The sequence below is a fragment of the Gouania willdenowi genome, chromosome 7, assembly GCF_900634775.1.
Source record: "Gouania willdenowi chromosome 7, fGouWil2.1, whole genome shotgun sequence".
NCBI classification, from domain to species: Eukaryota; Metazoa; Chordata; class Actinopteri; order Blenniiformes; family Gobiesocidae; genus Gouania; species Gouania willdenowi.
The window spans coordinates 28,805,693-28,826,355 of record NC_041050.1 but is presented as its reverse complement, the minus strand read 5'-3'; the positions used below and the strand labels follow the sequence as shown (position 1 = coordinate 28,826,355).

The window sequence follows — 20,663 nt, the reverse complement described above, 5'->3', positions numbered from 1 at the left end:
CATAACACTCCTGCTCCCAAGATGGAACGCCTATTAAACGTGAGCAAGAAAGCGTGCATGAGCCCTGTTTTCCTCGTGCACAGCTATGTTTACAAGTTGGTGTCAGCATCGCTCATACAAGCTTACTTGTAAAATGTGTGTCTGTAACGCTACGAGCGTCTCTATAGCTAACTTTAGCATGCTACACTTGAAATTGCGCATGCGCAGCAAGCAAAAGCTAGCTAGGGACGAGCTCGTACGACCATAGACATGAACACATAAACTCCTCATTGAGTGGGTTGGTCCGTTGCTACGACAGGTCAGGACTTTACATATACATATCTATAGATCCATCCAGCAGATATTTGGCACTATCAATTTGAATTTAAATAATATAGATCTTACTACTACATACTATACTTCTAGCTTTAATTTTTGACTAAGCAATAGTTATCCAGTCTAGAAGTAAGAGAATTACAATTATAATAGCTGTGAAATGCTCCTCTGTCGCCATAGCAACTGATCCACACCTTGTAATCTATGGAGATCCCATTCGGCCAGCTGATGCTCACGTTGACCAGGACCAGTCTCTGTGACCCGTCCAACCGAGAGCGTTCGATACGGGGGTACTGCCCCCACTCAGTCCAGAACAAATATCTGAGGCGTGGAGACATGAGAGCTGATGTGAGCACCAAGGTGTGCAGCAGAACGATGTGGAAAAACTATAAAGACATGGAAGAAGAAGAGAAGGAGTAGAGGTATACCCTTTCACTGGATGGACAGTGATGGCCCGGGGCTTGTCCAGACCCTGAGAAATGACCACGTAGCGAAAGGAGCCGTTTAGCCTGGCCACCTCAATTACATCAAAGCCTTGGTCAGTCCAGTAGATATTTCCTATGAGGGTAAAAAGTTTAAATATATTGTTGTTCTTTGTGCTGACATGTTTTTTGGAGTTAGAAGGAAATTTAGAAACATTTAAATCCACACCAACCTGCAATCCAGTCAACTGTGATGCCCTCTACACGACCAATCCCGTTGGTTACGACATCCTCTCTCCATGTCTGATCTCTCTTTGCTCTGCTGATGGTGCTGAGGCCCATGTCCACCCAGTAGATGGTGTCGTTGTCTGAACAGGAGCGAACCACAGCTTTAAAATCATGCTCAAACTTGGCTATCTATTCATCAATGACTCCACGGATCACTCACCAGCATGAAAGTCGATTCCGACGGCCAGTGAGGTGCCCGACACAGGCACTAAGGCATCAGATTTGTCTGCAGGGTCGAGTGGGATTCCTCGGATTCCCTCGTGCACAGAGTAGAGCAGGAAGGAGCCCATACCTTTTGTAGAGCACCCAGGAGAACATGTGGAGTTCATAACTTAGTGTATTCCTACATGATGAGAGCATATTTGTAATGGACTCCTACCTTCACAGGACTGCTGTTCCCCTGTTTTAAGGCTGTATCCAGCTGTGCACATGCAGGCTCTGGTTGTCAGTGAGGTGGGCAAACACAGCTGTGAGCAGTCGCCATTGTTGTTGCTGCACAAGTTGATTCCGGCTAGAAGAAAAGAAGAAGATTAGAACCACAGACAAATATGTGTTCTCATTTGTTTGGGCTAGAAAAAATAAATAAATACAGTATTTAATGAATAATCATTCACTCAGCAATAAAATGGTTAAGAGTGAGGATCTGTAACATCCTTATTGCATTCAGTGTGCTTTGTTATTACTGTATTATAGAACAGAATTTTGACCGATAACATCTCCCAAATTTAGTCTGATTTTACTGGCTAGCATGACACAGCCTACAGAACACTAAGACCTCCTGCTATCTTATGCCATTTTCATAAGTTTAATGGTTAGTGAATAATTGGCAAAATGAAATTTCATATTTACTATTAACCTAATGGAAAAGTGACATTATACTGATTCTGAGGGGTATACTAAAGGTTATAGTGACTCTAAGGGGCTAACTAAATCAGAGGGGTAATTCTGACACAGAGGAGTTATACTCCGGGTTATACTGTCTCCGAGGGGTTATGCTGACTCCGAGGGGTTATGCTGACTCCGAGGGGTTATGCTGACTCCGAGGGGTTATGCCGACTCCGAGGGGTTATGCCGACTCTGGGGCGTTGCATCCTTACTTGGGTTTTCTTTAGTAAATGCAGTTAGTCTAGTTCTACATTATTGCAAACTCTTCTAAACATGTAATAAAGAGGAAAAACTGTTACCTTTCTGAACATCTTCATCATAAATCCTCATGTGCATCATAGGTGAAGTGTTGTTTCTCATAACTTTCCAGTTTCCTCCATCCTTCTTGTCACATGTTCCTATTTGGTCAGTTCCTTGATCGGCCCACCACAGCTTATCTCCTGCAGTGACAAAAATATTGGTATTTCTCCACAATTAAAATTTAAAATATAAATGAAGTGTCTTACCCATAATTGCCAGTGTAGTAGCCTTTGTCAGTTTGCCCTTAACGTCTTCTATGATCTCCAACTTGGACCCATCGAGTTGACACCGGTTAATCGTGCTGTTTCCTGAGCTGACCCAGTACAGCTGTGCATTTTCATAGTCAATAGAAAGACCTGAAAGCAAAGACTTGAGTTACACTTACAAAATCAAACTGTTAGCCTATACTTTGTCTCTGATTCAGCAAAGACTCCGGAGTGATGAGCAGTTGGTTTGAATGTTTGCTCACCCACTGGTGCTTTCTGATTAGTAAAAAGAGTGGTGTAGTTGCTGCCGTCCATGTTAGCCATGCTTATGTTGTCACCATCAGTCCAATACAGTTTCCTAAAGAGAGAATAAAGAGGTTTGAGCACAGAAAAAGCTTTTGGAGGAAATAAAGGGAATTCATCTTAAGGTCTGCAGTCAAAGTAAGAGGAGACTTAGCTCAATTTATTGGATTAAATAAAAAACAGAGAAAAGCATTGGCTGTAAATTGAAGATGATTTTAACAAACTCTCACCCGAGCAGAGGGTGCAGTACCAGGCAGTGAGGCTTGTCTAATCCCTGTATGACTGCATTCTTGAAAGATCCATCCAGTCGAGCCACATTGATCTGCTTCTTATTGGCATCATAGCTGGTCCAGAAGAGGTTCCTAGAAACCCAGTCCACTGCCAGCCCATGGGCATTGGGAAGGTCTGCAGGATTCAGGAAAAAACAATACAAAAACAATGCAAAACATAGCTTTTAATTGACTTAATTTCCTGATAAAGCTTCTGAGGAATATTACTCTTACCAGCAGAGACAACGGTCTCCACTCCTGTGCCGTTTATGAACGCTCTTTTTATAGTCTGTGTTCGAACGTCTGACCAGTAGATGCGATGCTCCACAGCATCGTAATCCACCACAGTCACATTGTCTATGTCTGGCACAGTGAAGGAGATGATATAGTTGTAGTAGGGATTGTCAATATCTACACCTCGGATCTCAATCTGGCGAGCGTAAAGAAGGAACTTGCGAGACTCTGGAAAAAAAAAAAAAACAAACAAATGGATTTACAAAGAATGAATATATAAATATTATGACAGGTATAAACAAAAACAATCAATGCACGCAGAGAAAGAAGATTAGAGGAATTTTTCGGACGATCCTCAGTCTTCAGCTGATGTTTAACCTTTGTTGACTTCTGTAGTAATTTGAAGAGCAGCTAAGTTGATGCTTTGTCAGTGCTTTGCTCAACAAGGGCAAAAGGAAACCACTAAATCCTAAGAGACAAGAGCAGAGGAGGACCAAATTGACCACTTAGTCAATATTGTCCTTTTGCCCTTGTTGAGCCTGGACTTCCTCAGGGGAGATTGAAGTCTGAGATAACACACAGATCTGTGTCCGTCTGGATTCATTCTAGTACAAGTTCCACAATTTAGCGGCTAAATTTAAAAGGTTGGAAAATTAATAGTAATACTTACTTTTTCTACAATTGCCAGAAAAAAAATGCTACAGCTTTCCTGGAGTTATAACACTAACTAATGTTTACTTTTAAAAAATGTGTGATACAATAGACATCATAAACCTACTCTGTTAAGGTCTAACTACAGGGAATGCAAATAGCATTCTCACTATTATCTTATTTTACTGTTATAGTATTCTATTACCTTTGCATGTGCGCTTGTCAGACTGCAGCTTCATGAGGTGAGGACAAGCACATGAGAAGGTCTGGTTGAAGTTGATGAGACAGAGGTGAGAACAGGGGCCTTTGCCATCAATAGGTGCACACGGGTTTGGAGCTAAAGGTTGTAAAAAAAAAAAAACAAACAAATAAACCTGTAAGAAAACAGCCCTGAAAGAATACTAGGTTATAAAACCAGTAAAGTCCATGGTGCGTAGAACAGGAGCTGTATATTTAATAAATCTCTCTATCTAAAAGAATAGGGACTGTAGCTTGGATGGAGACCTGTCAGCTCAGCTTGATGTCTCACTGCTCCACACACTCTAGGGACCCCTGAGCCACTGGCTCCTCAACAACTGTGACAGTTCAACATGACAAAATTCAAAAACCCTTCTTCCATCATGTCAATCAACAAACCAGCATTTGACATTCAGAATGCCAGGAGGATTTGCTTTCATACAAAACCCAAAGGACTCCAACAACCGGGGGGGGGGGGCGCTTTGAATGAGAAGGCAGCAGAGAGTGTGTACATTACAATTTAAATAGGTTTCTCTCTTCAAAGGAAGGAAACAATGAATAACATAATAAGATAGGAGAGAAATCCAAGCCTGAAAATATCCTAAAATAAGTCCTCTGACAATAAAAAGATAAATGTGAGATAAAGCGTGTTTCTGTTGTGTAACGTACCCTCCGGCTGTCTGGAAGGGTGATAAACCTGCAAGTCAAAGGGTTGTGTGTTGGTGCGCTGCACAACTGTAACATTGTGTCCAGTCCATTTGTTGGCTTTGGCCAGAGTGTTGGTCCTCCAGTCAGTCCAGTAGACCTCGCCTCCGTACATGGTGACCGCAAAGGGGTGGGACAAATACTCATGGCCTCGCAGCACCTCGATCAGCCCAGAGCCGTCATACATGGCTGAGTAGATGGCGTCAGACCTTGAAGAGTTTACACAACAAAGCGAATGGCTTCATCATACACATGTCCTATTTAGGACAAACCGCAGCTATAGGGAGCATGACAAGTGCTGCCAAAGTGGGTGATGTAATGACTGAGAGAGCATACGGTGTACAATAAGAGCATTCTGTACTACATGATCACACTCTGGCGGTTAACACACCTGGCATCGATCCACACTATGCGTCTTTCCATGTAGTCCACAGTGAGCCCGTTGGGCCAGCCGCCGCTGCCCGTCTCCCTGTGGATAGTGCGCCTGCCTTCACCGCTCATTGATGCCGCCTCAATCCTGGGCAGACTGGCGTCCCAGTCCGTCCAAAACAAAATACTACAAAGACAAAATTAGTGTTAGAATAGATTAGACACAAAACCCTTCCTGATATCCTGCAGAAGCGAGTTGATCCAGATCCATTGATCACATTGTTTGGAATGAAGCCTGCATCAATAGAACTCACAAAATACCAACACAATATGGTATTGTATGTTACACTCTTAGCACGGAGATTGATTCTTCTCCTCCTACACACCTGACATTACTGAAGGAAGTGATGAAACTTTTACAAGAGGAGAAAATTACAATCCTATTGAGAGAAAAGGTGAACATTTTCTATTTAATCTGGCAACACTACTTTAATAACAATAATTATCCCATCAAAGAAAAATATTCAAATAGTGCTATACACTCCACCCCCCTTTCATTCTTTGTTTTTCTGTGTTTATGTATATATCGGTTTTTGTTTTATTTTTTTTTATTTTTTTACTTTTTACTAGTTTTTGTATCTGGGTACAATGAGTGCAACACTAACTTTTAGAATCATACCATGACGCTGTACTTGTATGTTCCAAAAAGTTTAAGCAAAAAGAGTTTAAAAGCACCAAAAAAAAAGAATGTATTTGACAGATTAGCATAGCAGTATTTATTTAAAGAGATCATGATGGATCATGTTACCCGTCGCGAGGGTCGAGTGCAATGGCTCGAGGGTGTTCCACTTCCCCTGCCAATAGAGTGGTTCTCATGGTCCCGTCCAGTTTGGCCACTTCAATCTGATCCAGATTGCTCTCCACCCAGTAGATGTTTCCTGCTATCCAGTCTACGGCTAGACCCTCAGGAGTTGCAAGTCCGTACTGGATCACCACTTCAAAACTGGTGAGGGCTGAAAGGACACAGATCACAGAGATAAATAAAGTTGTTTTGCATATTGTCTTAAATTTTTTGTAAAAATGTATGTTTTTATATCTATTTTGTTGGTTCATGTAGAAAATCCCTGCTACCGCATTGTTAGAGGGAGAAAAACGTTTCTCGAGTTTTTATTTACGTTCCAAAAAAAGCTTGAGTGTGACTCTGTTTCTGGGAAATAAAAAAAAAAAAAGATCAATTTGTAATCACCTCTCAAAGTCTTCCAGCAATTTCAAGTGAGGTGTTTTTTCCAATGGGCAGGATAAAGCAGTGTCTGACTCTGAGCATGAGTGTGGATAACATTACTCAGCTTTTGGCCTTGACCCGTACATCCTAAAAACTTTGGATATGTTAAATTGGCCTTCATAAAAAACCTTTGCTTCTCACTGTGTCTTTGCTAAAAGTTTTTCTTTTTTTTTTTACATAGAGGACTAGGGACAAAAGCCTTCACGGTTCCAACAGCGTTCTGGCTGCAGTCATGCACAGTGAGCACTGAGATAAATGAGAGTAGACAAAGCCCTTCGCGTGCTCTCTGAGAGCTGTGCCGGGAACAACCAAGACTGGCAGGAAGACCTGAGACAATGACCCTGAAGACTTCCAAGGTTCACAAATCACCTTTGCTGACCCCATACTCTTTCAGAATAAAATAATTCAAAAATTCATCCATTCAGTTCATTAAATATTTAGAATTGATATCTACAGAATCTATTTTTGAAGCTATAATGGATTAATATGTATGTCACAATGCTCCATGGCCATGAAAGAATCTGAAAAACAAGTCTAAAACTACAAACTCTGGTTTACACGAGTGAGAGTGAGACATGTGCATGTTCTTTTTTTCACATTATTTATTTTATTAAAAAGAAATTTTCTTATCATTGGAGAATATTCACATTGCATATGTTGTACTGTTCGGCTGCTTCGATTGGCTATTTTATTAAACTTGGAAAACCTGCGTATTAGTGTTGCTGGCATTGTAGTCATACTTACAAATGCTGTTGGCTGCTGTCTTTGACAAATATATCTTAAATCTCAACTGGGAGATGTTGGGAAATAATATTTTGAATAAATAACACAGAACAACTGCCTCACCTCCATTATCAGACAGTTTTCCTCGGTAGATTTTGTCCTCGACTACATCGGTCCAGTACAGGGTGCTTTGGTTGAGGTGGAAGTCCAAAGCTATGGTGTTCCTCAAGCCTGGTACAAGCACACTGAACTCTCCCTTATGGAGGTCAATCCTTCTGATCTCATGGCGATTGGAGAAGATGATGAAAGGCTTGAAGGGATCTGAAAAAAAAAAGTTTGGAAAATGGGTCTCTTCGATGTCCAGCGTTGAAAGTTTATGTGGCTTCAAAAACTTTAAACTTTTCACACTTCAAAGTGAAGAGAAACAGGAAAAGTTTGGGAACCACTCATTAAGTCAAAGCTGAACTGCATCAGACGTATTGAAAAGCAGGGGTGTCAAACTCATTTTAGCTCAGGATAAAAAGTTCCCTTTGATCAAGAACTCCCTTGGTGCACTGGGCACATCTGTGAAAAACAGTCTCAGAAACCTTGGGGTTGTTTTTGATAAATCAATGTCTTTGGAGGGTCACTGTCGTCAACTGACTAAAAACTGTTTTTATCATCTGAGAAATATCTTTAAAGTGAGGAATTTGTTGTTCAAATCAGATCTTGAAATGATAATACACGCGTTCATCTCATCACGCATTGACTACTGTAATTCGATTTTCACCTGTTTTAACAAGTCGACTCAAAAGAGACTTCAGATTGTTCAAAATGCTGCTGCCCGGTGCTCCCAGAACAGCCCACATTACCCCTATTCTTTCCAGTCTTCATTGGCTTCCAGTCAATTTTCGTATTGAGTTTAAAATTCTAGTCCATACTTTCAGTGCAATGCATGCCAGGGTCTCCTCATGATAACCAAAAACTCATTTTAAAACCCGGGGTGAACTGGCGTTCCAGGCAGTAGCACCAAGACTCTGGAATAGCCTATACCAGTCCCTCCGTCAGCTTGACTGTGTGGACTCTTTATAAAAAACATCTGAAGACTGTGCTTTTCAGAAAGGCTTTTGGTTAAATTGCTTTTAACTTTTATTATCTTTTTATGATGTTCCTACTGTTATTTTAAATTATCTTGTGTTTTATTATCCTTTGTGATGTTGCTGCTGTTGTTTTAGTTTCACCTTCACCTGTACAGCACTTTGTGATTTTATCTGTGAAAAGCGCTACATAAATAAAATTTACTTACAAATACAGTGCAGGGCCACAGATTTTATGCGGGAAAACGAGTGATTTCAACGACTATATTGTGCCCTAGTTTGCACTAGTACGTATACATAAAATACTAAATATTTAAGAATCCAACATTATCCAACCAATAAGTGACAGGTATCACTTCATTCACTTTAAATTTCCTAGATTTGTGACCAATTTCTACCTAATTAAGGAAAATGTTATGTAATAATTTGAGGAAAAATAAAAGATTTTGTAAGAATTTTGAGTTTTTTCAACATTAAAACGACTGTCATTGTGTGATATAAGCACCGGGAAAACAGCTGCAAATATTGTTGTTTCATTTACACGATGATTCATGTTTCCTCCAGGCCAAAGTAGACGCTCCAAAGGGACAGATTTTGCCCCCGGGCCTTGAGTTTGACCCATGATCTAAACTTATCAGCATGCAATAGTTTGTGTTTCCTCACCGCTGCTTTTGCAACTTTCCATGTCGGACTCCAGTTCCCAGCCCTCATAGCAAGAACATTTGACACTGGATTTTTCTTGTTCACACTTTTGACTGCATTTGAGATGTTTGGCGCAGAAGCTCTGAATTTGGCAGGTCTTGTTGTCTGCTCCAAGCTCCATTCCCAGAGGGCAGGAACACATGAATCCCTCTCCTGGGATGATGCTGCAGTTGTGGCTACAACCTCCATTGTCCAACGAACACAAATCTGAAAATAAGAAACCGAGACTAAAACGGTTGGTATTCATGATAAGTAACATAGATAGCTTCACCATTTATCATGTTAAAAAAAAAAAAAAGTAAACAAAGGAATGAGTCATTAACACATTTTGTTAGGCCCTTCTTTGCTTTACCACAGAGCTTCTCGTCTGAGCCGTCCGGGCAGTCATCAGTGCCGTCGCACAACTTCTCAGCAGGCAGACAGATGGAGTCGTTGGTGGCACACATGTGATGAGACAACTTGCACACCAACGCTTCACAGTTGTCTTCATCTGAGTTGTCCTCACAGTCACTATCACCATCACACACCCAGGCCTTGCTGATGCAACGAGCTGACAAAAAACAGAACAAACAAGAAATATTGAATATTATGTCTGAAAGAGCAGAATGTTTCTACATGTTTATGTTATTCTTGCTCTGTTTTAGATCAATTGTATTAAAAGTCATTTCCCCCTGGAAAGAAATAAAGTATTTCTGATTCTGAATATTTACCAGAGTCTCTGCAGCTGAACTTGACTGCTGGGTCACACATGTGGGTCACACCCTCACAGTTGTTCTCGTCACTCAGGTCCATACAGTCAGTGTCGCCATCACACCGCCAGCGCATGGGAATGCAGAGGCCGTCCATCCGACACTGGAACTCGTCTACGTGGCAGCCGCCAGGAGGACGCGTAGCTGCATAGATAAAGGTAGTAAAAAAAAAAAAAATCTCATGAATTAGAATGATTGGAGCCGGGGTCACTAACACGGTGCCCGCGGGCACCAGGTAGCTCGCATGGACCATGTGAGGTGCCCTCAGGAGCTCTAGTCACCAATGAGATCCATCTAAAATCTGATTTACTTTCTAGGATTGAAACTCAAAAAAATAAATGCATTTAAAAGATGTAGTTAGTACTTAGTAAAGTTAAACACTGCTGATTAAGTTTTAGTATTAAATTAACCATCATTAAATGTTTATTTTCACTGAAACATTGTGACAATTGTTTAAAATGTTGCAGATATGGTATGTTTTATATATAATATGATATGTACAAGATTTATTTTTTAAAAAATTCAAGGTGGATTTTCTATCAAATTTAATGAAAATGAAACCATTGCATGAATTAGGATAAATAAAGTAGGGGTGTCCCGATCCGATATCGGTCTGATATTAGCCTGAAAATTAATATCGGATTGAAATTTTTTTTTTTCAATTAATTTTTCATTTATTTCATTCAATTGCAGAATACTGTATTTTATATATATATATTATGTTGAAGGTTAAAAATTATGTAACCAATTGGTTAATACAAATGGATCAGTTTTTCTCATACCTACTCTCATGGCCTTTTCTAACATTCCACACTACAAAATAAGTAAATATTATTTTTTTATTATTAAAAAAAAAATGTATGTATAATTCATGCTGATATCGGATCAATATCACAAGGCTGCAATATCGGTATCATATTGGAAATGAAAAAGTTGTATCGGGACATCCCTAAAATAAAGTGTTTCATATTGAAAACTCAACATTTCCTTTATGGTTATATTTATTCAGACAACTGTTTTTCAGGAAATTTATTTTGATCTCCTGACATGTTTCGACTGTCAACTGCCAGTCCTCTTCAGAGGCATCTGCTGATCACTTTGGTGTGAAAAAGAAGACAAAAATAACTTTCTGGAATTATTTCCTACCTTTTTAAGTTACTGCTAGCCTTCCTTATTATTATCTTACCCTCTAATTAAAGTGAAACTCTGAAAATGTATTTAAGAAGTCATTTTCTAACTGGTTGCCCTTCGGACTATACAGTACCTATGGAGCAGCTCACAGTTTCAGAAAGGTTGGTGACCCCTGGATTGGAGTTTAGCCATTGGAAGAAAAAAGTACAATTAAGGAAGAAACATTTTCTAACAGCAAAATTCAGCAAGAAGAGAAAATGAAAGAGAAGAACAATGTAAGAAGAGGGAGACGATCATAACCTTCTTTATCGTAAATAACTACTTTCTCACAGCTGGCCAGGGTAACCAACAAACACATAAGAGCTATACACGCATGCAACATGCACAGCCCATTTCAGCTAGCTCATTAGACCAGCAGGTCGTGCTGGGCCGTGTTTTTGCCTGCTGAGTCTTGACAGCGCTTGGCTCCGATTCTGCATAGATCAAACAGCACCAGAACAAAGCATATTGCACAGAAGTGTGTGTGTACGTGTGTGTGTGTGTGTGTTTCTACGGGGGACCGACTGCTGCGGAGGGAACACGGCACTGGGCTGTGATGATGATGCCTCAGTTTGTTTAACTGATTACACTCAACCACACAAAACAAGTACAGCCATGTTGCGGTAATATATCAGAGTATTGAGCCTAAAAAAAGAAAGAAAAGAAAACAGGAGAGAGTTCACTGTTGTCGAACCACAAAAACTAATGAGATCCAGAACAGAGGAGGAGAGAGGATTTGAAGCCTGAGAGCAGGCGGCAACACGTCGATCTGAGAGAAACTTCACAGTGTCTGTTTGACAACCACTTTACAACTGTGAATAGCAACAGGTAAACACTATGAAATACAATCCAAGATGGGACGACACTAATTAGATTCTGCACAGAGAAACGGACGCAGAGTTATCGCTCCTTACCCTGATTGGTACAGTTGGCGTGAGTCTCATCACTGTAGTCTCCACAGTCATTGTCTCCATCACAGGTCCAATATTCGGGGATGCAGCGTCCACTGTTACATTTAAACTGGACACTGGAGCAGGAATGGCTGCATCCTGCTTCATCACTGTTATCCCCACAGTCATTATCTGCACATAAACACACACAATGCTATTATTAGCGCCTCGTTTGCTTTAAGGTACAGCCTAATGACAAAGGTCGAAGCTCACCGTTGTCACAGCGCCAGTTGATATTGATGCAACGCCCGTTTGCGCAGGTAAACTGGGTTAGAGGGAAACAGGTGGGATAGGCTGCAGGAAGAATCCAGGAGAGGATGAATAACAATACATGACAGTTTGTGAAAGACTAAACAAGGAGAAAAGGGGCTGCCACCACTCACCACAAGAGTCGGGTTCATCCGAGCGATCTCCACAGTCGTCATCTAGGTCACATGTCCAAGAGATGGGGATGCAACGGCCACTGGCACATGGGTACTGGTTTGGTGGGCATGTGCGCGCTGAAATGACAGTGTTTTAATAAATAAAAAAAAAAAAAGTACTTTCCTGTTGTTATTGAATGAGCTATGTAGAATGCCATATGTAGCAAACTCGGAATCATACAAATGAAACATTTCATATAGCTAAATTCTAAATCTTTTTCAGAGGCGAAGTCCAACAAAGTCCTCCAATCAATTGATTCTGGAAAATAAGATAGATTAAAAAATCTAAACCATTGGTCAGCTCATCTGCCTTCTTATTAGAAGAGAGGACTTTACTACTTTAAAACCCTACAGACGAACATAATAGATTGTTCCTAAGTTTAAGAATTCTAAAAGGAATTAGATAATCAATAAAAATAAAAAAATTTGTATGTGCTACTTTCAAGGATATGCATGGCAACTCTCAGTTAGCCTTATTGCGCCACTTACAGCCACCTGCTGACATGGGGCGGCTCCTAAAGACTCATCCAGTCAGAACACGCATTAAAGACTTTAAAGATTACCAGTAAAATAATAATCCAAAAATAAATGAAAACTCATTTATCCTTTAGGATAATTCATACCAACAAGTAATCTTTCACAGACCAAATTACTGGTCATAATCTGTGGATGAAGAATCACTGTTTGTTGGCAAAAGTGTCAGGCTTTAAAGGTAGGGTAGGCAATTTTCAAAAGCTAACATGATTTTGAATGTAGCCTTTACCCTCCTCCCCTCCGTCTCACTCACATGCATGCGCACAGCTGCTGCAGAAAGGATCTCAGCTCATCGCTTGTATTGTGTAGAAACTTCGATGTCTCATTCAGCAGTGAGTAAACAATAAACTTTACCATAATATATGTTAAAAAACGTGACTAAAAACTCTGTTTTAACTCTGTCAGCGTTAACGCGTTTTCAGTGTGAGCTCGTGCATGTGAGGGAGCAAGAACAAGCAGGGAGACAGGGAGATGTGATTGGTTAAAAAAAAACACAAGATCTTAATTTCTATCAGGACATAAAGACAATTTCGAGCAAAAACTTAAAAAGTGTATCTGGAGAAAATCGCCAACCCTAGCTTTAACAACATGAAAAATGTACTAATTCTCTATATCAGTATTTCTTAAATGGAAGTACGTGTACCCCTAGCGGTACGCAATGGTACTACAAGAGGTACTTGAGAGATAAAGTGTGGAAAATTAACAGATAAAAGCATTAAAATATAGAGTTTTATAATGTTTATTTTTAGTTAAAAATTATAATCATAATAATGATGATGGAAATTGATTAGAACATGAACTGAAAATATAAGGGTCAGTCTTGGTCCCACACCATGGGGGAGATGAACGGAAATGATAAAAACTATAGAAATAAATCCATTCAAGAGACACTAAATACTGTTTAATTCCACTTATTTACATAATTCCATCATTATGCTCTATATTTGTTTTTCAATAGTATTTTGAGCAAAACAGAGTCAGACAAAGGGGGTACTTGGAATCAGAAATAAGAGAATACAATGCTTGGGGCGTGACTTAAAGACAAGCATTTATAATTCAGAGTGAATCAAGTTTTTCTAACAAACCAGGACTAATATAAGCACGTTCTCCAAACTGGTCAGAAGTGTAAATTTAATATACCTGAGCATGTGGTGTTAGATTCATCCTCGTCGTTCCCACAATCATTGTCGCCGTCGCACAGCCATCGCAGTGGAATGCAGCGGTTGTTCTGACATTTGAATCGATCTGCTGGGCAGGTGTGCTGGTCTAAGGGATGACAAGGATGATAACATGTCTAGGCTTCATAAATAGCACTGTGATTTCGACACTGCACTCATTTTTCCAAATCAGGTTATGATGAAATGAAAAGTTCAGTAAACCCTGCACCATGTGAGGATTTTATTTAAGTTTTGAAAAGAGGAAAAGCAGATAAGTCTAATATTAACCCTTGCTGTTCATTTTTGACCTGATGAGGACAAAAATGATTTACAGCAATAATACAGTGCATGGAAAGAGACACATCCTGGAAACTTTACTTGGCACTGCTCAGTTAGTGCTAGCCAGGATGATTTTATTCCTCTATGTGTTGGCTGGTTTCCGTGACAATGATGTGTCACACTCACTGCATACGTCTGGGGCCTCATCACTGTTGTCCAGACAGTCGTTGTCCCCGTCACACTTCCAGCGCTCTTGGATGCAACGGTTGTTCTGGCAGGCAAACTCGCCGGACTGGCACTTAGGCGGAGGAACGTAAGATGGATTGGCTGTGGATGAGATCGGGGTAGGAGCAGTAATAGTTGGAAGATTGAGAGAAGAAAAGAAAACAATAAAGCTGTATTAAACTTTAACTCTTGGGAAATAAAAGCATTTCTCCCTCCAAAAGCTTTAAGAAATAGCCTTCAGTTGGAAAGTACAACATAGAACGCTGGGACTTAACATGTAGACATTATTAAAGCTGCAGTTTGTAGAATTCTCTCTCCGCTCCGTTTTGAAAACGAAAACGGAAGTGAACCTCCCTTATCGGTATGTTTTATAAACACTCTTAGTGACTTTTTTCTCAATAGAAACTTGTGAGAAATGTAGGGAGGTTATCTTGAGTTATTTAAGATTTTTCATGTGTTTTAGAAACTCTAACATGAACGCATGTATTACTGTAGTTACTGCCCCGAGCATTGTCTCGTCCCCCCACAAGCTCTCACAGGCGGCTGAGATCTCAGCCGCTCTGAGCAGAGTCACAACCATCACTCCACATCCAGAAAGTAAAATGACTTCACCTTAAATAAGCTTCTCTTAGGTTTACATGCAATTTATCCCATCTGTTATCACTCTCCCTCTGACACCGGTGTGTGGGACGGACCCTCCGCTGTCATGGGGATCCACGAAAATGCAAAGTGGTCCGTTCCTCCCGAGTATGTTTGTGCCTTTAAACTGTTGCTTCTCCACCTCTGTCTGCCTTTTTCAGCTTGATTTGCCATGTAACTGTGGTTTCTAACGCTGTGATGGAGATTTCTGCTGGAACGTCTAACAATGCACCTTTAATACCGATGAGCTACCGACTGAACATGCCTGATTCAACTCGAGCAGCCAATAGTATTGCCCAAAACAGCTCATGGAGCACACGTGTTTGTAGAAAGATCTCTGATTGGCTGACATCCAGTGTCATGCTCCTGGATATATAAATGTCATTTACAGGGCCAGGAGAAGGAGCAGAGATTCACTGTCCACTCAGAATACTTTGGATTACAATATGCTCAAAGTAATTATGCCAAAAAAAAAATCTTACATACTGCAGCTTTAAGTCCAGCATGGTAAACAGTCACGATTATTAAAAGGCCTTGACAGTACCTTTACAAGTGACGTTATTCACATCCAAGATTTGTCCATCTGCGCAGCCACAGGATCTGCCGTTAGGAATAGCCAGACACAGACTGCTACACCCTCCGTTGTTTACTCGACATGTGTTAGAACCTGCACAAACAAATGCACAAAGAAAGGCAGGATGATGTCTCCATCTTACCTCCATTAATATGCATCACGACATGTATACATATATCCAGGTTAACAACCTTGCTGCTGGTGAGCATCATACACTCTGATCTCAAATATCGGGGGCCGTTCATTCCGCAGTAAAGTGACCGTCTTGGTGACTTGGTCCAGTTTGTAGATGCTTCCACCCCGGTACTCGTTCCAAAAGAGAAATTGTTTGTAATGGCACAAACCAAAGGCGTGATTGAGTTCCTGTCCTTCATACACCACCTTTGAATTCAGAAAGCCAAAAAAGTGAGATGGCTCAGTTGAAAAACCAACAAGAAGCACTGTATTTCGACTGAAATATTCAACATTGCCAACCTTTCGCTCTGTGTTGTTAAGGTAAACCAACTCAATGCGGTCATAGTAGGCGTCCACCCAGTAAAGGATCCCCTGAGGAATGTCCAGGCTTAAGCCGTTGGGCCAGAGCACTGTTTTACTGGTCAGGAACACTTGGTGATGTGAACCGTCCATCCAAGCTTTCTTGATTTTCCCTCTGTTGCTCTCTGTGGGATCCTCCTCCCAGTCAGTCCAGTACATCATCCTGTACAAACGAGAAGTTACCAACATATTTGCATATTTAATGACATAAGCGTATGTTTAAGGAAGGTATAGTGGTAAGACCATGCTCTTTGAAGTAACGTGCCAAACGTAAAACAAAGAATGGCGTTTCTAAGAATCCTCTGAAAGCCTGCCAGCTTGCACGCACGCACGCACGCACGCACGCACACACACACACACACACACACACACACACACACACACACACACACACACACACACACACACACACACACACACACACACACACACACACACACACACACACACACACACACACACAACTAGTGAGCTGAGCAAATGCTGCACTATAGGCAGCCCACGTAGGTGCAAATCGACTCATTAACCCCCTAATGAACACTGCTGCACCAGCATAACTGGGCCGTTTTGTACTAAAATATCTATTTATTGAAGAATAATGGTCCTCGCGGTTTCTCACCCATGCTGGGGGTCAACTACAATGGCACGAGGGTGGCTCATCTTTCCCTCAATGAGCGTCTTGCGGGTCTGTGAAGCCTTCTCCAGCCTGGCAACACTGATAGTCTTCTTTGGGCCATCATCTGTCCAGTAGAGATTACCCCCCATCCAGTCTACTGCAATCCCTTCTACTGTGTGGATACCTGAGATAAGCCGGAGGAAGAATTTGCCATTAACTTCAAAGTCTAGGATTAAAGTAAAGAGAGCAAAGATTTTGTAAAAGCCTGAATTTGGTAGCAAAGACTAGGTCACCCCTACCCTCCTTCAGTATTGTATCTCTCTCTGAGCCGTCAATCTTCTGTCGGCCAATGATGTAGCTGGTTGCATCAGCAAAGTAGATGAATTCACTGGCAGCATGGAAATCCAAAGCTCGGGGGTTCATGAGGTTCTCTATTGGAATCATGTACTCATCCGGCACCTTAGCATTCATGTCCATTCCCCTGATGATTCCTGGACGACCCTTGCCATAAACCAAGAACAGCTCATGGTCTGGCTCTGCAAGAGGTTTTAAGCAGGTGGAAACATTGATCAATAGATTTTCTCATCTGTATTCAGAAGTAAACATTCAGTCATGCGACTATAAGGAGTGTGGAAATAATTTCAAAATCACACTCTTTCTTTGTATTTGATACTCACTCTTGCAGGACTTGCCATCGCTGCCGAGGCTGAACCCAGAGCGGCAGCGGCAGGTCCGGGTCTTGTGGCTGTTACTCAACAGACAGATGTCAGAGCAGCCCCCCGCCTTTCCAAACTGATCCAGGGCACAGGCATGGCTGCGCACTAAGAGGATAAAGAAGTTTTGGTAAATAACATTATTGTAAATGACTAGTTTTATATTATTTAAAGTCCCAGACAAAATACAATGTAAAACTAGACAACCTGGGGGTTGGCGTCTCTGATGGTACACATGTAGCGCAGAACCACGGTCCAAACGGGTCACCACCTGGGAGTCTGAGCTGTTGAAGCGGTTTACTCGAATCACGCTGGTCTTCGGGTTGAGGTTCCCTTCGTCCGAGTTCGTGGCATAAAGATAGTTCTCGAAAACTGTCAGTCCATAAAGATGCTCAATCTGAAGCACGAGGAAAAAAAGACAAAATGGTCAAAAAAATTAAATATTACCATGTTTCTAAGCTACCGCTGACTGGCTAAGTGCATGTGTATTACACATTTATTCAGAAAAGCAGCAATAAATAGATGAACAGGCCATTACTTCACTTTTTCTATTGCTAAACAGTGAAATAATGAAAGACTTGTACATTTATTAATCATCAATTTTGTGTCGCTCACTTCAGCTGTCAGAATGATTAATGACCGTTATCATATTACCTCTCTGCTCCATCACTGGCATTCTCCCCTAAACTCCAAACACCTGATTTCATTAAGATCATGACTCCACTCTAAGTTGAAGCCAAGCTTTGCTGCAGCCAGATTAATCTGTTTAGCGAAGCACTAGCACAAACTCGTTAAGAGACGTCATTCAAGACAATGGAAAGGAATTGTTTACCGGAAAACAAACACATTTGTTTTTCCAGTACAAAGAACTAGTGATGAAAAAAACTTCTTCCTAAATTTAAATCAAATGAGTGATGATGGCGATGGCGAATCCCTTATCTAGCTGCCTTTGACTCTCACCAGCAGACCCTGAATGATGGTGTGGCGGTTTTTGCCCTCGTAGTCGACGACCTCGATGTAGTCTAGGTAGGCATCAGCCCAGTACACCAGCCGGTTGACCAGATCCAGAGTGATACCGTGAGGGAAGACGATTTTGCTGTCCACTAATTTGGTGCGATTCTGCCCATCCATGTCACAGCGTTCCACCCTCGGTGTCGACCCGTAGTCTGTGAAGAACACCTTACTGTAGAAAAAACAGAGGATGAAGATGATGGGACAATCAAGGTGTGCTTAAACAAAGTACTAAAATACAATTTATTTACTCCATAATGAACAATTTATCACAACTAATCAATGTGTGATAACATATTAGGGTACAGTGATTAAACAATGGTGCAACAAAGCCAGACACTCGCTCTGTTGTGTGTGTATTTTATGAGCCGGAGAGCTTTTACACTCCAATGAAGGAAAACATGAAGAAGCAAAAAATATTTTGCACATTCTTTACAAGTAATTTTTTATTCTTCAATTATTAAAATACATTTTAAACCAACCCATATGTAAATAAAACCAGACATTTTATTATCTAAAATAATTCAATTGTTGACTTGTGTAAGCATTAGCTAGTATAAGCTACTAGCTAAGGTGCCTATGCTAGTCTAAGTTTTAACTGGTGGAAATATTAGCTAGTACTAGCTCGCTTGCGGGAGCTAGTGCAAGTATTAGGTAATGTAAGTAATAGCTAGTTTAGGCTACTAGCTTGTGTTTCTAAGCTAGTGGAAGTATTAGGTAGTGGAAGTAAAAGCTAGTTTTAGCTACTAGCTCGTGTTTCTAAGCGAGTGTAAGTATTAGGTAGGGGAGTAATAGCTAGTTTTAGCTACTAGCTTGTGTTTTTAAGCTAGTGTAAGTATTAGGTAGGGGAGTAATAGCTAGTTTTAGCTACTAGCTTGTGTTTTTAAGCTAGTGTAAGTATTAGGTAGGGGAGTAATAGCTAGTTTTAGCTACTAGCTTGTGTTTTTAAGCTAGTGCAAGCATTAGGTAGTGGAAGTAATAGCTAGTTTTAGCTACTAGCTAGTGTTTCTAAGCTCGTGTAAAGGTGCATTCACAACAAACGCAACTTCAGTGACTATAGTTGCTTAAATTGCCCGTGATGAACATAGTCTAGCTTTTTGCTCACTTTATCGCTTCATCTACCCCATTGACTTGACGTGTGGAGAAACTCATTGCCGATTGGATGTCGCAACACAGTGTCACTCGAAGTTGCTTGAAGTTCAACATTTTCAACTTTGAGCGGCTTTCACTGACTCGGATCGTGTGATTGAGTCGCATCGCTTGAAAGGAGGTTGCTTGATCATTTACATTGGTTTACATTATAATATATGATTTTAAATATAATCTAGATGCCAGAGTCGCGTTCGGTGTGAACACATCTTAAGTAATAGGTAGTGTAAGTAATTGCTAGTTTTAGCTACTCGCTAGTGTTTCTAAGTTAGTGTAAGTATTAACTGGTAATAACAATTAGCTTGTGTGGCTATGATAGTACAATAATTAATTTTTTATTTTTTTTAACTTTCTCTTTTTTCTGATAAAAACTGAAAGAGAGACGAGAGAGACAGAAACAGAGAGAGAGAGATAACATTTAGGATGACTTATTGACATGGCAGTGTTTCCCCCATTGCAGTCATTTTCTCAAATTGTGGTACGCAGACCACTTGTGTATTGTGAGCACCCACTATTGGGCTACTAAGTTGATATGATAACTTGTGACATTTCTTAAACAATTCTGATTTAAAGACTATTCATAACAATCTGGAACTGTAAAAATGGGTTTTGTACAACTGTTGGTGAAATCAAATTGGTGTATACTATGACAGGAGACTAAAATTGGAGCCTAACATTGTTACAATAATGGTGCAGTAAGAATGTAGTATGTATTTTTTTTTTTTTTTTAAAGTGAGCGTATACAGAGGCTGGTATTGGCAAAGTACTCTTTATAAAGGCCTTTTTCAATAAGTTGTCAATTCCAGATGAAATCTTGGCGAAGTGACCAACCTCCAAAACTGCCAATTCAGGGGAATCACTGCATGAAAAAAATAGAGAAATGATACTTTGAAAAAAGGAACTAAATTAGATTCCAGTCTAATGGTAGGCCAACCAGGAATCAGAAATAGCTTAGCATCTGTCTGAAGGAAGTA

General features: G+C 40.5%; 1 protein-coding gene across 1 annotated transcript in view; it reads right to left on the bottom strand.

The window, feature by feature from the left end:
* Window positions 1–20,663, bottom strand: part of LOC114466959 (low-density lipoprotein receptor-related protein 1-like) — a 127,344-nt gene that overhangs the window by 39,746 nt on the left and 66,935 nt on the right. The window contains exons 8-38 of the mRNA XM_028452832.1: window positions 18,490–18,712; window positions 17,737–17,926; window positions 17,494–17,637; window positions 17,116–17,352; window positions 16,820–17,000; window positions 16,141–16,363; window positions 15,858–16,047; window positions 15,637–15,759; window positions 14,415–14,555; window positions 13,933–14,058; window positions 12,220–12,336; window positions 12,050–12,130; window positions 11,801–11,968; window positions 9,678–9,860; window positions 9,320–9,517; window positions 8,929–9,174; window positions 7,313–7,510; window positions 5,993–6,197; window positions 5,207–5,371; window positions 4,780–5,024; window positions 4,079–4,210; window positions 3,223–3,450; window positions 2,950–3,124; window positions 2,680–2,774; window positions 2,417–2,566; window positions 2,210–2,350; window positions 1,405–1,536; window positions 1,186–1,317; window positions 971–1,105; window positions 744–873; window positions 510–636 (exon numbers count right to left, since the gene is read on the bottom strand). Of these exons, the coding sequence (XP_028308633.1) occupies window positions 510–636; window positions 744–873; window positions 971–1,105; window positions 1,186–1,317; window positions 1,405–1,536; window positions 2,210–2,350; window positions 2,417–2,566; window positions 2,680–2,774; window positions 2,950–3,124; window positions 3,223–3,450; window positions 4,079–4,210; window positions 4,780–5,024; window positions 5,207–5,371; window positions 5,993–6,197; window positions 7,313–7,510; window positions 8,929–9,174; window positions 9,320–9,517; window positions 9,678–9,860; window positions 11,801–11,968; window positions 12,050–12,130; window positions 12,220–12,336; window positions 13,933–14,058; window positions 14,415–14,555; window positions 15,637–15,759; window positions 15,858–16,047; window positions 16,141–16,363; window positions 16,820–17,000; window positions 17,116–17,352; window positions 17,494–17,637; window positions 17,737–17,926; window positions 18,490–18,712 (5,161 nt within the window). The remainder of the gene's footprint in view (window positions 1–509; window positions 637–743; window positions 874–970; window positions 1,106–1,185; window positions 1,318–1,404; window positions 1,537–2,209; window positions 2,351–2,416; window positions 2,567–2,679; window positions 2,775–2,949; window positions 3,125–3,222; window positions 3,451–4,078; window positions 4,211–4,779; window positions 5,025–5,206; window positions 5,372–5,992; window positions 6,198–7,312; window positions 7,511–8,928; window positions 9,175–9,319; window positions 9,518–9,677; window positions 9,861–11,800; window positions 11,969–12,049; window positions 12,131–12,219; window positions 12,337–13,932; window positions 14,059–14,414; window positions 14,556–15,636; window positions 15,760–15,857; window positions 16,048–16,140; window positions 16,364–16,819; window positions 17,001–17,115; window positions 17,353–17,493; window positions 17,638–17,736; window positions 17,927–18,489; window positions 18,713–20,663) is intronic.